Raw genomic sequence first — 23397 nt, forward strand, 5'->3', positions numbered from 1 at the left:
TCGACATTTAGGCTGCTTCCATGTCCTGGCTGTTGTGAACAGTGCTTTCTGAGACTCATAGTCTAGCTCGTCTGTATTTTTTTAACTTTTGATAATTCGTGTATTTTATTTTGTTCTTTCTATCCAGATAACTAATTTTTCCACCAGTTTTATTGAGACATAATTGACACATAGCACTGTACTGAGTTTAAGGGTGTCCAGCGTCATGATCTGACTTCCCTGCCTCCTGCAATGATGACCACAATCAGTTGAGTGAACAGCCCGAGTGTTTTCAAAGGCGGCGATTCTGACTGTCATTGTTCTGCCAGGTGCCAGGGATACACCGAGGAATAAGCTCTCTGAGAATAAAGATCTGGGTTTGCTCTTCTGAGTAGCCAGAACAGTACGCCAGTCTTTCTGACTTGGGGCTGTGTATTTGTACACGCATGCTTGCGTGTATGTGTGTACATGTGAGTATGTGCTGTGTGTTGGCATGTGTGTGTATTTGTATGTGTGTGTTTGTTGCCTGCATGAGCTCTAAGGAGGCCAAGGTCATAGAAGGGTGCCCTTCTGCTCAACCAGGAGGTGATGGTCAGATAGTTCCTTGCAGAAGCCTGCCCCCCATCCTGCGGACCTTCCAGGCAATAGGTTTCCAGACAGCAGTCTCTCTGGCTTAGAGCCCCAGAAATGAAAAGTGGCTGTCCTGCTCTGAGGGAGCCTGGATGAAGTGTTTCCAGTGCTCACTGCTGTGAATTAAACATCACAGACCTTAGTCTGTATATGTCATGGGGCTGCCTCAGGCAGAGGACAGTTTCCTTTCACACCAAGCAATGCCAGGGAGAGCTGGGCCAGTGACAGAGTTGTGACTTTCCCTTTGATGTGCCCTCTGCAGAGCTCACCCCTCCCCGAAGTGCCCCCCCCGCCCCCAGGGCTTGGCAGACTAGGCCCCAAAGCAGAGACACCAGACCACAGAATGGGACAGCGAAGGGCCCAAAAAAAGCCATTGTCATGTACTGAAAACCTGAGGATTTACATAATCAGGCTTCACATGCATTATTCATGGGCTGCCTCATTCATACACAATGCAAGGGACGTGCCAGCCTGTTTGTCAGGAAGAAAACAATACTACATTTTAAAGTTTTGCTGGATCCTAAAGGTCACTTGTATACATCTGTCTTGGCATCCATTCCTTCCAGGGAGTATATCTTCGTTGTCTTTAAGCAGAAATGAACAGAAAGCAGAATTCCTCTTTTCTAAGTTTTACACTTAGTATTTTCACAAGGAGCCTTAGTTTTTTAGCCTCCTGTATAAAACTTTGAAACTCTTCACCCATTCACAGAGGTGGCAAGGTTGAAGCACTGAGATGAAATTACACATCTTAAGCTTCAGAATTGCCCCCCCAAAAAAAAATGGAGTTTGTAGTTTTAATGTTTGATCATCTCTTCACCAAGCAGACCTTTCAAGAATCAAAAATCCTATTTCCACACTAATATCTCTGGCTGTGAAAATGAGACTTGGTATAAGATGCTGGGCCTTCACAGCGAACTGGGCCTGTGGCTCTGTCCATGTGGCAGAGGGACGGGAACCGCGGCCCAGGCCGTGCTCACTCGAATCCACATCCCACATCCCTCGAGAAGCCGGCAGTGTCTCTCAGAGTTCAGAGGCCAGATTTGGAGTCAAACAAATAGGGGTCAAGCCCCACCACTGCTCCGAATGACCCTGAGTAAGTGGCTTGACCTCTGTATCGCAGGTTCCTCAACAAAAGCAACCAAAACTCTTAGCAAGGGGCCTACTCCGTGGGGCAGTGGGAGGGTTAAATGGCAAAATGCCTACAGTGCCTGGCATATCACAAGCCCTGTTTCTAAGGGGGAAGAATAGGCAGCTCATGGATGGGTGGGGATTCCTCTATTTCTTTCAGGGAGCTTCCAGCCAGCTGACGCCTTCCCCGGTCCTCCCAAAGCCGCCACCTCTTATGGGACGCGCTCTTCTCTTTGGTGAATACGACTAGGGCCACGGCCAAGAAAGGACCCAGATACCTTTTGTGAAAGGGCTAAGGCTGGGATTTTCAAGAGGAAATTTTTAAATGCACAGAAGTTGCCACTTGGGAAGCACGCAAGCCCTTTCTTAGGACTTGAAGTGGAAGAAAGGCTGAAGGGCACCAGCTGCTTCTGGCAGGAGAAGCCGCTCAGCTCTCCTGCCAATCAAATCTCCAACCAATCAAGTCCTGGCTGGGGGCGTGACCACCGCTTTGCCTTGTGGTCTCAGCCAGGAAAACCCCCTAACCTTCCCTCTGCTTAATTAGCTCAGATCCCTCTTCTTTAAGGTGAGAATAAAAATGGCACCTAGCTCGTAGCCTTCCCAATGGGAGCTTGTATACAAAAGCCTTAGCACATAGGACCACAAAGCATTCACCCTCTCCTACCATCGTCATTATCCTCACTATTCTCTTTAACTCACTATCTTCCAAGATTTCCTTGGGCCCAGGTATTCTCAAGATTCTGGCTTCCTCCGTGCCACTTGTGTGTTTTGTTTGTTTGTTTGTTTGTTTTTGCGGTACGCAGGGCTCTCACTGTTGTGGCCTCTCCCGTTGCGGAGCACAGGCTCCGGACGCGCAGGCTCAGCGGCCATGGCTCACGGGCCCAGCCGCTCTGTGGCATGTGGCATCCTCCTGGACCGGGACACGAACCCGTGTCCCCTGCATCGGCAGGTGGACTCTCAACCACTGCGCCACCAGGGAAGCCCCACAATTGGTAGATGTTGTGTAGGAGGAGCGTGGGATGGGAGGGGCTTGGGGTGGTGCTCTTCCGCCCACAATGATGAAGTAGAACCATGTGGCCAGGCCTATGCAGCATACGGATAGAAGAAGGCTAAAGAAAAAGACCCTCCCGCACCCCCTTCATCACATCCCAGTGAGTTCAGTAAAGTTCAGGAAAAGCAGGTGCACAGGGGCCAGGCTCTGCCCTCAGTGCCCAGCTGCCCACTGATGGAACTTAATCCAGGAAGGAATTTTGCAGCAATGTTCAAACTGGGGTTCCCTGGAGCCTTTGGGTGCCATGGAAAGGTGTGACTCTCAAAGCACACACACCTTTCTCCCGCCAGAGAAGCTCTCCGTTATCTTATACCCCAAGTTCCTCATGGGATTTTGCTTGGATAAAGGGTTCTGCAAACAAAAGGGAGGGGGGGGGATGGGGTGGGAGAGAAGAAGGCTGTTGGTTTAAAACTAACCCCTGCTCTATAATATCTGGGCATTTGGATAGTGATTGTCTCAGCAGAGTTTGTGATAAATACCGAGTGGCCGCAGGCTCGAGGCTTCTCCACGGAAAACGCCTGGAGGGCAATTGTCAGTTCAGTACGGGCCCATCAGCCTTCACGGACAGTCCTCTGAGGGTAGAGTCAGCATCCTTCTGGGAGAAGGGAAGAGTCTCGTAAGCACCTATGCCCTGTCCCAAAAGACAGCCTTATTTCCTCCCTGAGTTTTGTGACTACCCGGTAGGGTTGCCAGATTGAGGGGAAAACAAACAAACCAAAAACACGATGCCCAGTTAAATTTTAATTTCAGATAAACAACAAAAGCTATTCGGTATAAATGTCCTAAATATTACACGGGGCATATTCACACTCACAAATTTGTTGGCTTCATTCTGGAATTCAGATTTAACTGGGCATCCTGTATTTTATCTGGCAACCCCTCCAACATTTACTGAGCACCAACTAGACACCAAGCAGGGAGGTTCTGAACCAGGTGTCGCAAGATGGCAGCCCACAGATATATTCCATTTGTCTCTTGGGATTTTTTTTTTAAGTTACATTTCAAAATAGGGCAGTTTCCTGGAATATTCTGGATTTCCAGCTTCTCTGGGAAACTTGGAAGATCTGGCGACCCTAGGCCCACAGACCCACAAGCTACCATCACAAGCCTCCATCTTCCAGGCCCCTTAGAAAGGCGCTGGGCTCGTGTGTTTGCTGCTGTCCACCACCACCCCAGCTCACTTCACCCACTTCTTTTACTTTCCTGGCCGCTGTAGGAATCAGGTTGGCGACCCCAGTGGATGCTCAGGGCTCTAGGAGAACGTCTCCTTCCTGACACCACTGCACATTCACCTGCGGAGTGTCAGTCTGCAAGGGAGACCCCAGTTCCCTCTCACTTTTGTGTCTCCAGTGCCTAGGGGATGCTCTTTCTTTGATGAGCTGCCCCTGAGGTGCAGGGTCTTGAGCAGATCAGGGTCAGCAATAGTCATCAAACCCCAGGGGAGCGGCAAGCTCCAGGTTTTCAGTGATGCTGGCTTCCCAACAGGCCCCTGTAGTCCCTGCCAGGGAGGTTAGCCACTGGGGCTTTCAACATTTCCACTGGGTGGAAAGCCACTGGACATCTACAGCCTCTTCCACTGATCTAGGAGGCTCTGCTTCCAGCTAAAGCAGATCTGTCCTCCAAGAAGAATGCAGTATCCTTCATAGCCTTCTTGGTTGACCACCTCCTCCTCTGCTGGAATCTGGAACAGAGATTCCCTAAAAGGTGCAGCAGGACAGTGTAGCGTTACCCCAAAGCCACACCCCCTTCTGGAGACCTCTATCCTCACCTCCTCACCTAGGAAGGCTCAACATTCCATCCAAATGGGTAGCATCTGAAAGTTGAGAAAAATCCATTTTTCTCTGATGCAAAAGGCAAAGAAGAACATAAGCTAAATTTTGTCAATATTCTTTCTGTGTTAGAGACGAATGTTTGGAGAGCTGATGAAGAACTCAAAGATGCAGAACTCACATTTCCAGGTGAGCCAGAAGAGAGAAGAGAGAAAACCCTAGGACGTCAGCAGGAAGCCCAGTGGACAGTTATCCCACATCTATTATGTATTGAGCCTTTGGCATGTGCCGGGCACAGAGCCAAACACTTGACGTGCAGTATCTCTTTTAAGCTTCACAACAACCCTATGGGGTGGGTGTTGTTATTATACCCAATTTACAGATGAGTTGTCTGAGGCTCAGAGACTTTCTTTGTCCAGAGCCACACAGCTCAGTAGGAGAGCTGGGAATCAGTGCAGATCTGACACCCAGGGGAGTGCTAGCTTTTCCTCCTTTAGGTTATAAACCTCCAGGTAATAAACCTGATACATTTCCAGGGGCATTTCTCTTAAATTTCAAGGAAGCATCCTCTAGAATTCTCTTCAAAGTTGAGGATTAAGACTATGAAATCTTGAACATGTTGAAACATTGCCATTGACAAATCAGCCCTGGAACTGGAATTAAGCCAGTCCATGTTCCCACTTTGCAGACAGTAGAGGCGAGCTCTCAGGAAGCTAGAAAGCCAAACACATTTTGGTTGAATATGAGAGAGGAGACATTCAAGTTTGATAAAAGGCCACAGTCATGCTGAGGCAACCAAATTATCATGGGAAGAAACGAAGATATTCTAGGTGAGGGATATATTTGGAAAATAGAAGCTTCTCAACCAGCATCCTTCTGCTAAGACCAGAAGGTGGTTACTCCCCAGAGCAGGATGTTAAGAGGATAGAGAGCATCCTGAGGGCCCCACTTGATCTGAGACGTTTGCCACCCTGCAAAGTGGAAACGACTGGAAGTTTGTTACTTATTCACTCACATATATGACTGAGCTGGGAGGAGGCAGAAACTGCCCTACATCTAGGTTTTGTCTGAGGACCAGCGGGGATGTGAAATGGCAGAGGAGATATTGGGATGGGCCCCGGATGTTGTGGGAACATTGTGCTTCTCTGAGATGTGAGACACCCTGGAACTTCACGCTGCCTCTGGCTTTAACAGAAGCGGGGCAGATGGTGCTTCGGCTAAGAGCAAAGAGCCAGCTTCCCATTCTCCCTGCCCTCCAGCCTGAGCTTAGAAGTTTGGTGTCTAGGATCTCCTCAGTACAGAAAGGTTTCCTCCAGGTTCCTTGCCAAGTGTAACTTGGGCGACTCCTTCCCCAAGAGTGGGCCTTGGGCTTCCCTGGTGGCTCAGTGTTTGAGAGTCCGCCTGCCTATGCAGGGGACACGGGTTCATGCCCCGGTCTGGGAAGATCCCACATGCCGCGGAGCGGCTGGGCCTGTGAGCCATGGCCGCTGAGCCTGCGTGTCCGGAGCCTGTGCTCCGCAACGGGAGAGGCCACAACACTGAGAGGCCCGTGTACCGAAAAAAATTAAAAAGAGGGGGAGGGGTTTTTTTTAAGGATATAGGGGTGAGTGCCTCATAAAAACTGGGAGCTGAAAGAGAGCCTGGCCTCGAAATAGAACTGGTAAGCCATCAGATCTCAGGCATCATCTCTTTTACACACACACAAGCATGTGCACACGCACACACAGGCCGTATCTCCTCTCTGTGTCTCTGTGTGGCTCCCCTGATCTCTGCTCTCTCTAGTCATGTGACAGGAAGGAATGACCTCATGGTCCCCCAGTTCAAAGGACCAGCCCAGGAAGCAAGTAGCATCTTAGAGCCCATAAGCCCAAATCCTGGGAGTGACCATCTTAAAAGCCCAGCCCGTGCCAAGTGCCCGATCAGGAATGACCAGGGACAGAGTCACACACATGGCTGCCTGGATCCAGGAGTAGTGCTCAGAAAAGGGTTAGACAGACCCCCTAGAGTATGCTGCATTTTACCCTCCTAAGACATCAGAGACATAAGGCATTCAGTTCAGTAACAGCTTTTCGAGAGAAAGTCCATCCTAATGAAATTGCCTATCATCAGAAACTCCTGGTTCAAAAAAAGATGCAAATGTAAGAAGAAAACATTATATGTGTATCTGGAAGAGTGTACACCAAAATGTGAATAAGATTACCTGTGGGTAGTGTGATAATTGTGGATCATTTTACCTTCGTTTTGCTCACGTCTATGTGTGTATATAAATATTTTTTACAACAAAGATTTTATCTTGAGTAAAAAAAAATGTCATTTGAGAAATATTTGGGGATCTCCCTACAATTATAGAGTCTGGGCATTTGTTGCTCTTGCTTGTTGTAGGTTGGAGCCAGAAAAGGCACCCCAAAGATGGACCAAGGAAGGGAGATGCTGAAGAGAGAAATGTCCAGCAAATCCAGCCAGAGCCTTCTGTTTACTAAACCTGGTGGAAGGAACTAGAAACGTCGTCCTGCTGGGCCTTGTGTGATCCTCCGTGAGTCAGTGTAACTCTTCTGCGTCAAACTACTAAGATGCTTTTTTAGGACATTAAAGGTTGCTACCCTAGTGTGTTGCTTCCTAGACTGGTATTTTGCACAATACTGGATTTTGGAGTGTGTGAGGAGAGGGGTTCTTTTCACAGATATTATGAATGTAAACATACGCAGGCATATGAAGAATAAGTTTGAAATTCAGACTCCTAGGCCTGGTAGATGCAATTATGTGTTTGGGTAGTGACAAACCCAAATGTCACACCTCCAAGGAGCTCTGAGAAGCCCGCAGTTGAGAAAACCCAGGGCGTGTACTGGGGCCACAGGACAGAATGGTAACCTCAGGGCTGTTGGGGCCATGGTATAGTGCATTTATATCTGAATTGATTATAATAAATGTGAACAGCAACCAGTTTTATCGCTTCCATAACAGTGAGTCATGTTTATATGGCACTCTGAGGTGTTCAAAACACTTCTCGTCTAATACTCTCTCAAGCCCTGGGAGGTAAATAGCATTATGTTCCGCATTTTACAAATGAGGAAGCTGAGGCCCAGAGAGGTTAAATGGCCCGTCTAAAGTCACACAGCTAGTAAATTCAAGAATTGGGTCTGGAACCCAGGTTTCTAACTCCATCTCACGCTGCCCATTCTGCCGCACCAAGACAGCCCAGTAGGTCAAGTCCCAGGCCATCAGGACAGACCAAGTACCCAGTCATCAAAGAACACACACTGCCCAGGTGGACACACCCCTTTCCCGTGGTGTTTGAAGAGACCCTCATTTTTGCCTTCTCTCCAGCCATCTGTTCTCTCCCTGCCTTTCTTGTACAGCCAGAGACCACCAAACAAAACAGGAGGAAGAGCCAGAAGCCATGAATATCATTTATTTTTTATTTTTAAAAAGGCACAATAAAAGTATTTTGATATTTTAAAACCAAATGCATTCTTTATACTGATTAAAACTAGAAGGAAATGGGAAAAATGATTTGCATGATCTTCCACTAAAGGTACTTCTTACACAGTGAGAAGGGTGAGCATCACCTGACCTTAAAAATAATCTTGAAAATCCCAGCAGTTTTCCATAAAGAACATATTACTTATACTGTACCATATCCCCCAAATCCAAAACAGCAATCTCCAGCACCAGAAAAGATCACTTGGTCAGGCAGTAGTTAAGTAGCTGGCTCATGTTTGGAAGCCAAATTGTGTGGGAAAAAAACTACTTTGGTTGAATACAAATATTTGAATTTGCATAAGTTAAATGTAATGCCTATGTGACTCCACTGTATTTGAGGTCTTTCAAAGGACGTGTTAATCTTTATCGTATCAACATTGCAACCCACAATGGCAATGTCCTTTCTTCACTCCTTGAACCAGATGGTTCTTTAGGTGTCTCCTCAGCCACACACCCCTTTCTCTGAGAATGCACATTCCCCAACCAGGTTTACCCTACCTACTGCTGCTCTCTTGGCCACACCTGACTGGCTGATCAGTAGATAGTCTACCCAAGCCAGACCAATCAGGTTTCTCTTCTAACCCAAGCTGGGCCAATCAGCACCTGTGCCCTTGATATTTGGAAGTGGGACACGGAGTTACCACACAGGTCATTAATGGCCCGGAGCTGAAAGTCTTGATGCAGTTCCCAGCTGGGGTGGCCATTTCTCCCACTGTGTTTGGAGAAACAAAGCCAGTCTTAGAAAGACATGGCCAGGATAGATAAGCAACAGGTAGAGACAAGAAACCAAGACCCAGGGAATTCCCTGGCCGTCCACCCTGCGCTTTCACTGCCAAGGGCCCGGACTCAATCCCTGGTCAGTTAGCTAGGATCGCATAAGCCACACCGTGTGGCAAAAAAAAAAAAAAAGAAGAAGAAGAAACCAAGACGACCCCCAGAGAGACAGTGCAGCAGACACTACAAGCCCCTTAGTCATTGCCCCCCTCTACTGTATAAGCAGCCCGCGAAATGCCCTCATTTCCCAGCCTCCCTTGCAGCTAGACCTGGCTGTGTTGTTCAGTTCTGGCCAGTGACATGCAGGTGAAGGCCCTGGGCAGGGCTTCCCTTCTGGAATTAAAGGCAAGGCTTTGCTAGGAGAAAGTTTTTCTCTTTGTCCCTTTGCCTTGTCTCCTTTTCTTCTCCTGCAGCTCGGACTTGGAGCTGGAGCAGCCATGTTGGGGATCACCAGGTAACAAGCAAGAGACCAAAGCCCACCTCAAAGGACAGTGGAGTGGAAAGACATGAAAAGCCTGGGTGGGAGCCTAGTGGCATCACTGTGCTCTGCACTGTACCTGAACTGCCTACCTCTGTACATCCTGTTGTATAAATAAATAAATCCTATCAGTTTAAGCCACTGTGGTCAGATGTACCTGTTTGTGCTGTGGAGCCAACCACTCAAAATTTAGTGACTTAAAATGGCAAATATTAGTTCTCATGATTCCAGGCGTCAAGCTGGCCACTTGTACTAGTCTGGTTGGTTTGGCTGGGGCTCGTTTAGGGTGGCTTCGTGTACATGCCTGCCTGGTCATTGCCAGGCAAGCTGGGTTAGGACAGTGGTTCTCACCTGGGGGCAATTTTGCCACCCAGGGGGCATTGGGCAATGTCTGGACACACTTTGGTTGTTAAACTGGGGTGGGGGTGATCCTATCATCTCGGGGTAGAGGCCAGGGATGCTGCTAAACATCCTGCAGTGCACAGAACAGCTGCCCACAACCAAGACTTATTTGATCCAATATGTCAATAGTACCGAGAATGAGAAACCCTGGTCTAGAAAGGCCTCAGCTGGGACGTCTGATTCTGCCTGGTGTGGTCCCTCATCACCCAGCAGGCCAGACCAGGCCACGTGTGGTGGGTACAGGTTTCCAAGAGCAGCAGGAGAGAGAAAGCCCCAAAGCACACTTTTCAAGTCTCCACCTGCCATGTGTTTGCCAACATCTCATCAGACAAAGCAAGCCACATGGCTAGAGTTCATTTGGGAGGGGCTCCAAATTTTTACCATCTACCCACATCCAGGTTTCTGTTATTTAAAGCTGAAGGCAGCACGCGCCCAGAGCGTTAACGGGCGGGGGCGGGGGTGTGGAGTTGGGAGGTCAACTGGGCCTCCTGGTAGCCTCCCTGAGTTCAACCAATCCAGTGAGGAGAAGCCGTGGGCGGGCCGAGCTCCGCTGCCAGAGCGGCGTGAAAAATTTCCCAAGGCAGAGCGAAAACCTTTCCTGAGCGACTGAGCATGCCCAGTGGTGAAAGATCCAGCCCAACTTTCACCACATCCCAGACTCCAGAGGGACTTTTCTGAAACCCAGAGAATTGACCATGTCCTCAAACAGCTTAAAAACCTTTCAGGCTCCCCCATGCCTCCTCAGGAAAAAAAGATCACACTTCAGTGGGTTTTTTATGCTTCATCCTCAACCAATTTCTTCAGCCACGTCTCCCACTACTTTTGCAAGAACTCTTTTGCTCCACGGATGTTGAAAACTTGCAGCTACTCATACATACCATGTTCTCTGTGCACACAGGTTCACCTACCTGCGATTCTCTGCCCAGGCCCTCTCTACCAGGGTAATTGCATCTGTGCTTTCTAGGTCTATGAAGACAGTCATGCTTCATCCCTCTGGCATAGCTCTTGTTTTTTTTTTTTTTTTTTTGCATCTTTGTTGAAGTGTAGTTGCTTTACAATGGTGTGTTGGTTTCTGCTTTGTGGCAGGGTGAATCAGTTATGCATGTGCATGTGTTCCCATGTCTCTTCCCTCTTGCGTCTCCCTCCCTCCCACCCTCCCTGTCCCACCCCTCTAGGTGGTCGCGGGGCGCCGAGCTGATCTCCCTGTGCTGTGCAGCTGCTTCCCACTAGCTATCTATTTTATGTTTGCTGGTGTATATGTGTCCATGGCATAGCTCTTCTTATTCTGTGTTGTGAATATACTCTATGTGCTCACATGTCTTATCTTCACTAGAATGTGAGCTACTTGAGGGCAGGGGTCTTGGCATATTTTATACCTGGATGGAACTCTAAGACCGACCAGGGTGCCTGGCACAGGAGAGATACTCAATAATTGTTTATTGAATAAATGAATGGATTATGAGCTCCATGAAGGGAAAAAAAAAAAGCTGAAGGCATTCCAACTGATGCAGAAAGTTGCCCTGATTCCTGATGACTTTCTGGTTCCTGGTTTCTTTCCTTGGAAAGGCCCATTCCAATGCCTGCCCTTGGGTTCCACTAGGACTTTTTGTATCACTCAAGATTCTCTGGTTGCAACCAACAGAAATCTCCTGTGGCTAACTTAAACAGAAAAGGAGTTTACTGAAGGGAAATGCGGAAGGTTAGAGAAACAAAGGGCAAGCAAAGCGGAGGAGTCTGGACAGGCAGGAGCCATCTTTTCTTCCCCGTAGATGTCCCCTTTTTTCTTCAGCCGGTTTGAGTTTCTGTTATTTGCAACCAAAATGGCATTTACTAAGACGCTCTGCACAGCCCCAACTGGTAGCTCTGAGAAGCTACCAGCGACCTTTCTTTCCCCTGACGTTGTACCAAGGGACAGCAAGGTACCTGCAGTCCCCCCCCCAGAACTCCCAATCTTCTGATCCCCCAAGAAGCTAAAGCAAACAACTTCCTTCCGCCCTTGCCAATGGGGGCCCATTTGGATTTGTGACTTTGCAGATAAGGTGCCCTTCTCCAGCAACTTGGCAGAGCCAGCAGTGCCTGCTGTTGTGGAAACCGGGGTCATGAAGTGTCTACGGAAGAAAACAGATTCCCCTGGATCCGTGTTGCAAAGTGTGTTCCTGGTAAGTGGAGTGGTTTCCAATTTTTTAGGGTCTTAGGAATGAAAGCAATACACTAACGATGAGAGGAAACCCAAAATCTGCTAATGCATTTATTTTATTATTATTATTATTATTATTTTTAATTTATGGCTGCATTGGGTCTTCGTTGCTGCGCCCGGGCTTTCTCTAGTTGTTGTGAGCAGGGGCTACTCTTTGTTGCGTTGCGCGGGCTTCTCATTCCATGGCCTTCTCTTGTTGCGGAGCACAGGCTCTAGGCATGGAGGCTTCAGTAGTTGTGGCTCGCAGGCTCAAGAACGCAGGCTCAGTAGTTGTGGCGCACGGGCTTAGTTGCTCCGCGGCATGTGGGATCTTCCTGGACCAGGGCTCGAGCCTGTGTCCCTTGCATTGGCAGGCGGATTCTTAACCACTGCACCACCAGGGAAGCCCCTCATTTACTCTTAATGCTTCCCCCTGTTGAGGACAAACAGGAGGAAAAAAGAAAGGGCAGGGCTACCTTGGTGGCGCAGTGGTTGAGAGTCCGCCTGCCAGTGCAGGGCACACGGGTTCGTGCTCTAGTCCGGGAGGATCCCACATGCCACTGAGTGGCTGGGCTCGTGAGCCATGGCTGCTGAGCCTGTGCGTCCAGAGCCCATGCTCCGCAGCAGTAGAGGCCGCAACCGTGAGAGACCCACGTACCGAAAAGAAAAGAAAAAAAAAAAAAGGGGGCAATAGCAAGGTGCCATATGAGCTGAGAAATGACCTTCTAAAAGGGCTCTCAATCTGGCCTCTGGTAGATGTCTGTCAGGGTTTCTGCCCAGCCTAGACCTTCCTCAGGAGAGAAGACGTTTAGGGCTTACAGTGGGCTGACTGGTGGCCCCAAAGATCTCAGTCTCTAATCCCTGGGACCTGAGAATGTTACCTTACAAGGTAAAGTTTTGCGGATATAAGGATTTTGAGTTGAGACTATCCTCGCCCTAAGTGCCATCTGTAAGTGTACTTATAAGTGAGAGACAGGATGAGATTATATACAAAGAAGAGGCGGAGGCAGTGACCACAGAGGCAGGACTAGAGTGCTGCACCTACAAGTCAAGGGATGCCAGCAGCTTCTGTGGTTAGAGTCTTTTGAACTCCTTGGCTTTTCAGCTCCTAGGCTGTAAGATTTGAATCCGCAAATGCCCCAAGAAGAAAAGCTGCACCAAATGTCAAGCTTGCGTCTGTGTTTCCCTTCTCTCCAGAACTTGGCCCACATGTCTTGGTGTCTCTCTAACATTCAGATGCCAGCGAACAGATGTTTTCTTACTTTATCCAGGTTTTCTAAAATTTCTTTAGACTTCACCTGATCTTATGTTATTACTGAACTACCATCTCAATTACCTCTAGGAAGAAAATATACAATTTTTAGAGAAAATGGAACCCTGGTACAGTGTTGGTAGGAATGTAAACTGGCACAGCCACTGTGGAAAACAGTATGGAGGGTTCTCAGAAAACTAAAAATAGAACTACCATATGACCTCGAAACTCAACTCTTGGGTATAAATCCGAAAAAAACAAAAACACGTGTTTTCAAAAACATGTATTTGAAAAGATACATGCACCCCAATGTTCAGAGCGTCATTATTTACAATTACCAAGATATGGAAGCAACCTAAGTGTCATCAAGAGATGAATGGATAGGGGCTTCCCTGGTGGCGCAGTGGTTGACAGTCCGCCTGCCGATGCAGGGGACACGGGTTCGGGCCCCGGTCCGGGAAGATCCCACATGCCGCAGAGCGGCTCTGCCCGTGAGCCATGGCCACTGAGCCTGCGCGTCCGAAGCCTGTGCTCCGCAACGGGAGAGGCCACAACTGTGAGAGGCCCGCGTACCGCAAAAAAAACACACAAAAACCCCAAAACAAAACTAAAAAACACCCCGTGGGTAGTCAGAGGAGTGGACCGTCACAGCTCATCCTCCTGTGCCGTGTGCCAGGCATGATCTGAGCACTTGTACACATGCTAACTTATTAAAATACTTCTAACAATCCTATCAAGTTGGGACTACCATCACCCCGCGTGCAGACTGAACAAAAGGAAACAGAATATGGTGTCCTCCTTGTGTTCACAAAGCCCATTAACTGGCAGAGGCAGGACTTGAAGGCCACAGTCCGGCTCCCGAGTCCATGCCATGCTTTACAGCCTCCAACTTCTCAAACTCATTCCTAAAGCCACCTGGGAAGGAGGAACCAGGCAACTAAAGACTGGGTTTGAATCAGACTCCACGTCTGACCAGCCACGTGATCCCGAGCAGGGGGCCTCGCCTCTCTGAGTCTCAACCTGGCTCCCTTACAAAATGGGCACATTAATGGGAATGTCAGCCTTCAGCAACGCTGTGACGAGTATCAGTGTAGCATGTGTGAACGGGCTTTGTAAACTCTGGAGTGTTCTGTGAGGTATAAACTACCCTCTATTCTCATTAGAGGGAATTCATTTCATAACCTGCTCCCGGCTCTTGAACTTTGCTGTGCATCCAGTCAGTGCTGGATGATCTGGAACCAACAGCTGGTGTATTTATGGCTGAAAACCCACAGGTCATAGGAAGACAGCAGCACCCGAGCCCCTGGGTGGCCACAAAGATAAGGTCCGTGTCTCGAGGACCGATAACATGGTGGTCACTGAAGGAACAGGCCCCCTCCTGCCCTTTCCACTAGTGACAACTGAAAACCTTGATTTCCCCAACACCCCGATCCAAGATCAACCCGACTCTGCCCAATGTTGGAGAAGTACTGGCGTGTCCTGCAGGCCTGGCTGGCCCCCTCTGACTGTGTGTTGCCTCTTTCCACAGATCAGTGCCCTACAGCAAGGCTACAACCAGGTGCTGTGCCAGACCCTGTCTGAGAGAAACTTAGAAATCACCTCCCTGAAGCACGAGGCCGAGAACTTAAGGAGGGAGGCCGCCATCACGTCAGGTGAGGCCCTTCTGCATTCAGGCCCCAGAGCTTCTGCCCTCCCCCTGCAGACATCACCAGTCAACCAGCACACCTGTGCCCTTGACCTGGGTGCAGCCTCAGGGATCACCCGTGTCGGTGCATTAGAGTTCTCCCTCAGTGCAGGTTTCTTGCCACCCAGTTCCGAGGGCAGGGCCTGGTAAATATTTGAGAGAATGGTATCTCTTGGCTACAAGGTCTCCTGAGCACTGGCCCCACCAGGGAGAACACAGGTCGCCTTGTGGCTTGGGTGGTTCCACAAAGCAGCCTGAGTGCAAACTAGAGCGTGGACAAACTGGGGTCACTCCTTTAAGGCACCCATGGTCTCACCCATTTCAGCCGAGTGCACTTGGGCCCAAAGGAAACCATTTTCTAATTTTATCAGAGGTGGTTGCCTGATAAAGGGCTTGGGTTGGGAGAGGGGCAGCAAACGCACAGCTGTAGCTGAGCTTTGATTCCCTGGATTCCTTCATTGCTTCCACATGTTTCTTGAGCTCCTACTAGGTGTCAGGCCCCGTTCCAGGCTCCGGGGAGGGAGAGCCAAGCAAGACAGTCAGATTCCTGTACTCACAGATTCGGGAGGGGGTGACAGACAATAAAAGTAAACGGATGAATAAACAAGCCCACTTCAGAGAGCAGTGGTGCTGTGGAGAAAATAAACTGTGTGTCGTGGTGGCCAGCGCTTCAAGGGGGAAGGCCAAGGGGGACCACCTTAGTGGGTGTGCAACCATGGAACTCAGGTGGGACTTGAACCCGTGGGCTGGGACTCGAACCCAGTCAGAACCCACTATCTTTTAATCGAGATCACGCATGTGGTCTCGGGACTTAATAAAGCTCAGGTTCTTTATGTCTCATGCAGAAAGAATTCAGTGAGAGACAAAGTAAGAAGTGGATTTCTTTAGAGAGAAACACACTCCACAGACAGAGTGTGGGCCATCTCATAAGGCTAGAGGCCCCTAAATATGGGGTGGTTAGTTTTTATGGGGTGGGTAATTTTATTGGCTAATGAGTGGGAGGATTGTGACAACTCTAATATTTTGGGGAAGGGGGGGGATTTCCAGGATTTGGGCCACAACCCACTTTTTTTTTTTTTCCTGTACACAGGCCTCTCGCTGTTGTGGCCTCTCCCGTTGCGGAGCCCTGGCTCCGGACGCACAGGCTCAGTGGCCATGGCTCACGGGCCCAGCCGTTCCGCGGCATGTGGGATCTTCCCGGACAGGGGCACGAACCCGTGTCCCCTGCATCGGCAGGCGGACTCTCAACCACCGCGCCACTAGGGAAGCCCCACCACCCACTTTTTGACATTTATGGTCAGCCTCGGAACTGTCCTGGTACTGGTGGGTGTGTCATTTCGCTCATGTATTACAATGAGTCTGTAATGAGGCTCCAGTCCCCCTGGAAGTCGAATCTTACGCCCCCTTGGACCTAGCTGATTCTAACCAGTTTATGTTGTATCCTCCACGGCTATGTCCTTCTTTTAGAGAGGACCTGTTTCACGTGGGCAAGGACAAGCCAAGGGCAAGAGAGGCTGCATGGAGTGAACAGGGGATTGTGGGGCTGGGCAGGGTCGGGGGGTCTGGGTTTTTATTCCAAGGGTGTTGGGAATCCAGTGGAGGTTTTTAAGCAGAAACTGACATGCCTAGAGACCTGAAGAGGATGGGACCACTCACAGACGAGGGGAGGGAGAGAAGCAGGTGACAGGGAGGAGGCAGTGAGCCTCGGAGGGGCACATCGCTCTGAAAGCAGTCGGCGCGTAACAGGAAACATGCCCACAGCTGTAGAAGCCAGACATAGCATTGAGTCGCACGTGAATCCCCATCTCTCTATGAATCTGTGCTTTTCTTCTGCCTCACTCTGCAACTTAATCACACCCAGCCCCACCCCCTGCTGCCCCCAGGTCTCTGCTTATGCTCCTCCCTCACTTGGGATGTCCTCAGATATTTTCTGAGCACCTCCCCCAGGCTAGGTGCTGTTCTGGGCACCAGGAACGTAAGGATGAACTCGCTGGTCCTCACCTTCCTCCCGTATGTCGGCCAGTGAAACCTCATCCAAGCATCAAGCCTGTCTCAGATCCCACCTTCTCCGATCAGGGAGTCGGACAGTCCTGGGTTGGGATAACGCTTGAGATGGGCTGGAGCCACTCAAAGTGTGGCAAGCCCCAGAGGGATTTCCAAGTAACTGAACTGTGTCCTGGAGGCAAAGCTCATTTTTAAACTGAAATTCTGGAGCATTTTGTGCTTTATTTCATAGACATTCTTGATTGATACCTACCACTAAAACTGGGCCTGATGTTCTTTCAAGAAAAGAACCGTAGGAGATAACCCAATACCACTGCATTTATGCACCCTTCTTCCCACTTTTATTCAAAATGATACTACAATGCAAGAGGGAAGAGATATGGGGAGATATGTATATGCATAACTGATGCACTTGGTTATAAAGCAGAAACTAACACACCATTGTAAAGCAATTATACTCCAATAAAGATGTTAAAAAAAATGATGCTACAGTAATGGAGTAGTTATCTATTGCTGCATAACAAGTTACCCCAAAATGTAATGGATAAAACCCCAACCAATATTTATTATCTCCCCCAGTTTCTGTAGTTCAGGAATTTGAGCGGGGGGTGACTTAGTTCTCATGAGTTGCAGTCAAGATGTCGGCTGGGGCATCAGTCATGTCATCTAAAGCCTCGGGGGGAGCCGGAGGATCCCCCTTCCGAATGGCTGCTCATGTGGCTATTGGCTGGAGGCCTTAGTCCCTCAGCCCACATGCTTCTCTCTAGGGCTGCTTGAGTGTCCTCACAACACAGCAGTTGGCTTCCCCCAGAGTGAGTGATTCAAGAGGGAGCAAAGAGGAGGCCACAGTGTCTTTTATGACTCAGCCTGAGAGGAAACAGTCCGTCATTTCCACAGTATCATATTGGTTACGCATGGCAGCCCTATTCAGGGTGGGAGGGGCTACACAGGGCATGAATTCTAGGCGGCAGGGATCATTGGGGCCATTTTGGAAGCTGGCTGCCGAGAAAAATAATAGGCGCCATGGAACAAACATAATTTAGCCACTTCTTGTTCTTGCGACATACCGTCTCATTTGACCCTTACAATAAATCTGTGTGGGACAGACAGTGGGAGGTGAAATAGCTTGTCCAAGACCATGAAGCTAATAAGTGGTAGAGAGGGGTCCAAACTCAGAGGACTGTGAAACCAACCACCCCATCAATAGCGTCCAGCAGTGCCCTCTGCAACACGCCCGTCTCCTGGCCTCTGGAGAAGAATTCCTAGACCTTCCCTGTGCTGGGACTTTGTTCCCCAGGCCCATGGTGTGGCCTCTCCTCCCAGCTTTGCCTGGCCTGTGCCCACAAGGGGCCCCCACAGGTTTCTCCTCTCGCTGGTGCTGACTGCCCCTCATTCTCACTGAAGCCTCAAACCCTGTTCTGTGGACTTTGCTCTCATTCCCATTCCTGCTCTGGGACCCTTGGAAAAAGCCTCCCCAGTTCTAGGCGGGCACCGGTGGTGGCCCAGGCTTGGAAGGTCTTGTCCGAACGTTGGCTGACAGCCATGGTGTTGCCAATAATCCTTCCTGCCTCTTTCACCTCCATGAGTCTTTTGGTTTGGCTTGGTTTGGTTCTTTTACAGAGATGGTGTCATCTTTGCAAAGAGACGTGTTAGTAAAGGATGGTCAAGTTCAACAACTAAAACAGGAGGTGAATCAACTGAAAAGTGAGAACAAAGAAAAGGATCACCAGCTCGAAGCCCTCAGCTCCAGAGTGAGTGTCGGGTCATCAGCAAATTGTAGCTGCAAAAAGCAGACACAGTGGAGTCACATGACACACGGTGGTGAGATGAGGCCAGTGCCCAAGGACACAGGGAGGGTAGCTGCTGGGCAGGTGGCCAACTTCTCTGAAGCCTTTCAAAGGACAGTGTGTATGTGGCTCAGAAGAAGCATAATATATTTTCAAATCCAGCAAACATTTTCTAACCCCTATTATAAATGAGTTTGTTTAATCCCAGCAACAAACACACCTATGAGCATATACTGCCATTGCAAAGTTTAATATTAAGCAGAATACGATCTCTCTGTGAGCAAGGATGACCACACGGCTGCATCGTGGTCCCAGCACCACTGGTTCTCATAATTGTCTTCAAAGCAGAACGTTTGAAGATCCAGATGCAAACACGCAGACTCTCATTTCTTCCTTAGACTTTAGTGTGTAGAATGCCTCTATGGAAGATGAACGTGGTAGGCAAGCAAAGAGCTTTTTACATGTAACTTTGACTATTTGCAAATCTTGCCTTCAATGCTAACTTTAGAATCCTGACTCTATAGGATAAGATTTCTCAGTATTTGCATGATGTGCCTGTTTCTGTGAGTCAAGGTAAAACCTCAAAGCTTTCATCTCAGGTGGCAACTCAGAGATTCCCAGAGGCTACCCGATAGCTAGGTCTGCATGGGGGTGGGGTGAGAACAGATCTTGAGGTTCCAAGGAAAAGGCACAGTAGGTAATACCTGGTACGTAGTACCATACCCAGTTTGGAGCTGGTGAAAGGCACTGCATGAGCTTTGGGATCAGACAGACCAGGGTCCAATCCCAGAGCTTTCTCTTATTGTAAATTATTTGGCCTCCATTTCCCCATCTGTGAAATGGGGATGACAAAATCGTTTTCTGAGAAGTGGGAGGCTGGTTTTAGTTGTGCTCTTCTGCCTCTGCCCTGGGTTGGCTGCCTGGCCAAGCCCTCTGCATTCGTTTCTCCCAAGCAGAGTGTCTTCCCAGGCATGTGCTATAGCTGTTTAATGTGGGGTGTGTGTGTGTGTGTGTGTGTGTGTGTGTGTGTGTGTGTGTGTTGGGTACGGGAAGGGGATGCAGAGGTGGTGCTAAGTAGAAGGAATCTGCAAAGACAGCACCTGCTTGGCTCTTCTACCTCCTGAAGTGCATTTGGATGATTTATGTCCCCGTTTCCCCTTCCTTGTTGACCTCGGAATGAGGTCCCTTCTCCTCTAGACTGTGCTGGCCAGTAGCACAAGGGCTCGTCACCAACAAGGGTACTGCTCTTGTGAACATTTGAGATGCCTTTTTTTTTTAATGACATACATCATGTGTGTTAATTTTAGAAAAATAAGTAGATGACATGGAGAAGAAAAAATAAAAAGAGAGGAGAGGAAATGCTACCTTGAGAAATCAGTGTCAATATTTTCATGTATGTTCTTCCAGTCTTATTTCTATATATTGCCTAGAAATCAATCAATCAATCATTTTATAGTGAATTTATTCTATGCACCTTTTTAAAATTTTTAAATACTTACTATTTTCCCGTGCTAATAAATCAGCGCTCTTATCATTCGTCTTAAAAGCTACATACTTTCTCCTGGATGTACCCAGTGTTATAAAGTGGTCTGCTGTTCTAAACAACACTTGGGTTGTTTCCTCATTTTATTTTTATTCCACAGTTACTGACAATTCTGTGAAGAGCATCCTTGAAACTACAGATTTACTTATTTCTCCAGTCATTGTCCTTAAGGTACATTCCTAAAGTGGGAATTGCTGGGTCAGAAGAAGGCACATCCATCCTTATGCACTTAATGCCTGTTGCCAAGCCACCCTCGGGCAAGACAGCTCCGTTTACCCCTCCACACCAGTCGGGGCAGTTGTGTCTTTGAGACTCAACCTGCACAAAAGCCCTAAGATGGACCCCAGCTCTCTGGCTCGGCCCCCTGCACCCTCACCGGTCACAGCGTGAAAAAATCCCAATTCCTTCACCCTAAGTACCCAGACTCTACAAAGCTGGATTTCCCCTGCAGTGAAGTTTGCTGGCTTTTGAAGAGGAATTTAGGCGCTCTATTCCTCAGAACTCATGAGAGGGTGAACTGGGAATGACTGCAGGATCCCGTGCTCCCATCACACAAATGGTCTCGCCTCTCAGAATTCAGAGGTGTGATTGGGTTATACAGCAGGAAACACTCCTGGGCGTGAACACAGGTACTTGGGACCCCCAGCCAAGCCCCCGTGGCCTTGTCAATTTTATGCACAGTGCTCAGTGCTGAAAGAAGAGTTACAGAAGGAAGATGCCCAGAAGGAGAACTGGGAAGCCCAAGAGAAAGAGTTAAAACTCTGCAAAACCGTGCGTTGAACCTCCTGACCCCTAGGTGTCCACTGAAAGCCTAGATTATGGCCTTGAGGGTTTTGGACGGGTTCCATGGCCCATTAGCTAGCACAAGCTCTGGGGCTTTCTGGGTGTTTGTCTGTTAATGTAGTCTCCTAATTCTTTGATTTGCTAGCCTCAAAGAGATGGGTGAAAAGACCATGGAAAACACACTCTCCCCAGATTTTCTGGGCAGTTGGCTCAAGGTCCCTCATCAGGTTTCCCCTGGGGAAAGGGACGGGAGGTGGCCACCATATGCTGCTAGAAATTCACCGTGGTCCCTACCCCTGGACTTGTGATGCCCAGACTTTCATGATCCACTGTCACAAGTTTTATCACAGCCCTGAGCACTGTTATTAACACAACTCTTCTTGAAGTATTTTTGCTTAAATACATTCAATTTTACAACAATTCATAAAAACAAAATAAAAAGCAAATGTATCACTGGCCTTGTATGGAAGGTGAACATAAAAATCAATACAGTGAAAAGATGACCACTCAATGTAAATATTCACCCCCTGTACAGGCCCGAACCCTCGTGCACATCACCAGGCATACGTTTTCCATCCGTTGGGAAGGACGGTGCCTGGGACGGGGGCAGGAGACGTGTGTTCTTCTCTCTGTCAGGAGCACACTTCTCTGCCTCAAATGAGATAAAAATGTCATTGTTCTTTTCTTCCAAACTGTGCCCATTGTGTCTTCCAAACAGCCCTTATTTAGATTGAACTCAAAAATGTGCCCCAAGGAAAGAGACTCTAATGAGTGGATAGGTATCTTGTACTGTTTAATCCAGGATCCATGCTGATCTTCAAAAGAAACTCAAATTTTCCCTCACCCAGCCCTTTCATTGCATCCGTTGAAAGAAAGTCTACTTTGCCTCAAAGATGTGGAATTGTCCCCCAAGGGAAGGAATGAAGCGAATCCCAGACTAGGTTTCTGCCTTAATGAACCGGATGAAATGAGTTGTGAAGTTGACTTCCCTGTTGTTCGAACTCTTTCAGCAAATCCATGACATGGAAAAAGAAATGAGGAAGCTCAGGGTGGAGCTGAAAAGGAGCAGTACCGAGCAGAGCCTGATCTCTATGACGCTGTGGGAAAAGAGCAAGGTATGGCAGGGACAGGTCGGCCTGGGAACCACTCTGGGGCAAGCACTCCACCTGCATCATCTCTGTTCATCCTCACAATGACCCCATGCGGTCTATACTGGTATTCACCCCACTTTACAGTCGGGAAAACTGAGGCTCACAGAGGTGAAGGAAGTTATCCAAGTTCACTTGCATAAAGTAGTTGTGGCAGAGCTTGAATCCAGGTCTGCCTGACTCCAAAGCTCCTGTGTGTAACCACAACCCTAGACTGCCTTCAGATATTAATCGTGAAATTATCTAAGAAAGAATTGATCCATTAAATCAAGTTTGCCAATGATGTTGTTCCAACTTAAATTCTCATATTGATTTTTTTTTGTCTTTTTGTTCCATCATTGAGAATGTTTTTAAAAATCTCAACATGTTTGTCATTTGTTTCTTCTTTTAATATGAACGATTTTTGCTTTATATATTTTGAGGCTGTGTTACTAGGTGCATATAAATTTAGAATCCTAATACTTCCTGTAGAGCAAAACTTTAGATCATCATGAAATGTCCCTTTTCATCTCTAGTAGTGTTTCTCCCTTAACGTCTCCTTTGTCATTTAGCTTCATCACTGGCTTTCTGTTGGTTAGAGTTTTCATACCATATCTTTTTCATATGTTCTCTGTCAATTTTTGTCTTAAGGTTTAGACATATGCCTTCAAATAGCGTATCATTTTTACAAAATCCAGTTTGACAATCTTTGACTTTTAGTCCATTTATATTATGTAATTACTCGTGTACTGGGGTTTAAATCTACCTTCTTGCTCAATACCAGTTGTACCATCTGTGCTATATTCCTTTTTCTCTCCTTTCTTGCCTCCTTCTGAGTGGATGGTTTTCTCTTATTCCACTTTCGCCCTCTATTAGCTTGGAAATATTTCACTTTTTTACTATTCTTTTAGTAATAGTAAGACAATAGCATTCATCCTTGACTCACCAAAATCACACATTAATTAAGTTTTTCACTCTTCTACTATTCTCTTAGTAGTCATCCTGAAGACTATAATATGCATTCTTTTTTTTTTTTTTTTTTTTTTGCGGTACGTGGGCCTCTCACTGTTGTGGCCTCTCCCGTTGTGGAGCACAGGCTCCGGACGCACAGGCTCAGTGGCCATAGCCCACGGGCCAAGCCGTTCCGCGGCATGTGGGATCCTCCCGGACCGGAACACGAACCCATGTCCCCTGCATCGGCAGGCGGACTCTCAACTACTGCGCCACCAGGGAAGCCCTATCCTGTGGTTTTTAAGTATCCCTGCACACTCTGCCTGTCTCTAGAGTATTAAGTCCAGTTGCGCTGTTTTTACCTCTTTGTTTATTGAGATTATTATTTACTTGCATTAA

General features: G+C 48.1%; 1 protein-coding gene and 1 pseudogene across 2 annotated transcripts in view; one reads left to right on the top strand and one right to left on the bottom strand.

Annotated features, from left to right (window-relative positions):
- LOC308610795 (forkhead-associated domain-containing protein 1-like) overlaps window positions 1–7056 on the top strand; it is a gene marked incomplete at its 3' end in the record, with an annotated part of 38835 nt that extends 31779 nt beyond the window's left edge. Inside the window, exon 12 of the mRNA XM_081259804.1 lies at window positions 6940–7056. Within this exon, the coding sequence (XP_081115930.1) occupies window positions 6940–7056 (117 nt within the window). The remainder of the gene's footprint in view (window positions 1–6939) is intronic.
- Window positions 1–23397, bottom strand: part of LOC308610804 (centrosomal protein of 78 kDa-like) — a 573086-nt pseudogene that overhangs the window by 313532 nt on the left and 236157 nt on the right. The gene's annotated exons all lie outside the window — the stretch shown is intronic.

Source organism: Mesoplodon bidens, assembly GCF_964165515.1.
Source record: "Mesoplodon bidens genome assembly, contig: HAP1_SCAFFOLD_126, whole genome shotgun sequence".
Lineage (NCBI taxonomy): Eukaryota > Metazoa > Chordata > Mammalia > Artiodactyla > Ziphiidae > Mesoplodon > Mesoplodon bidens.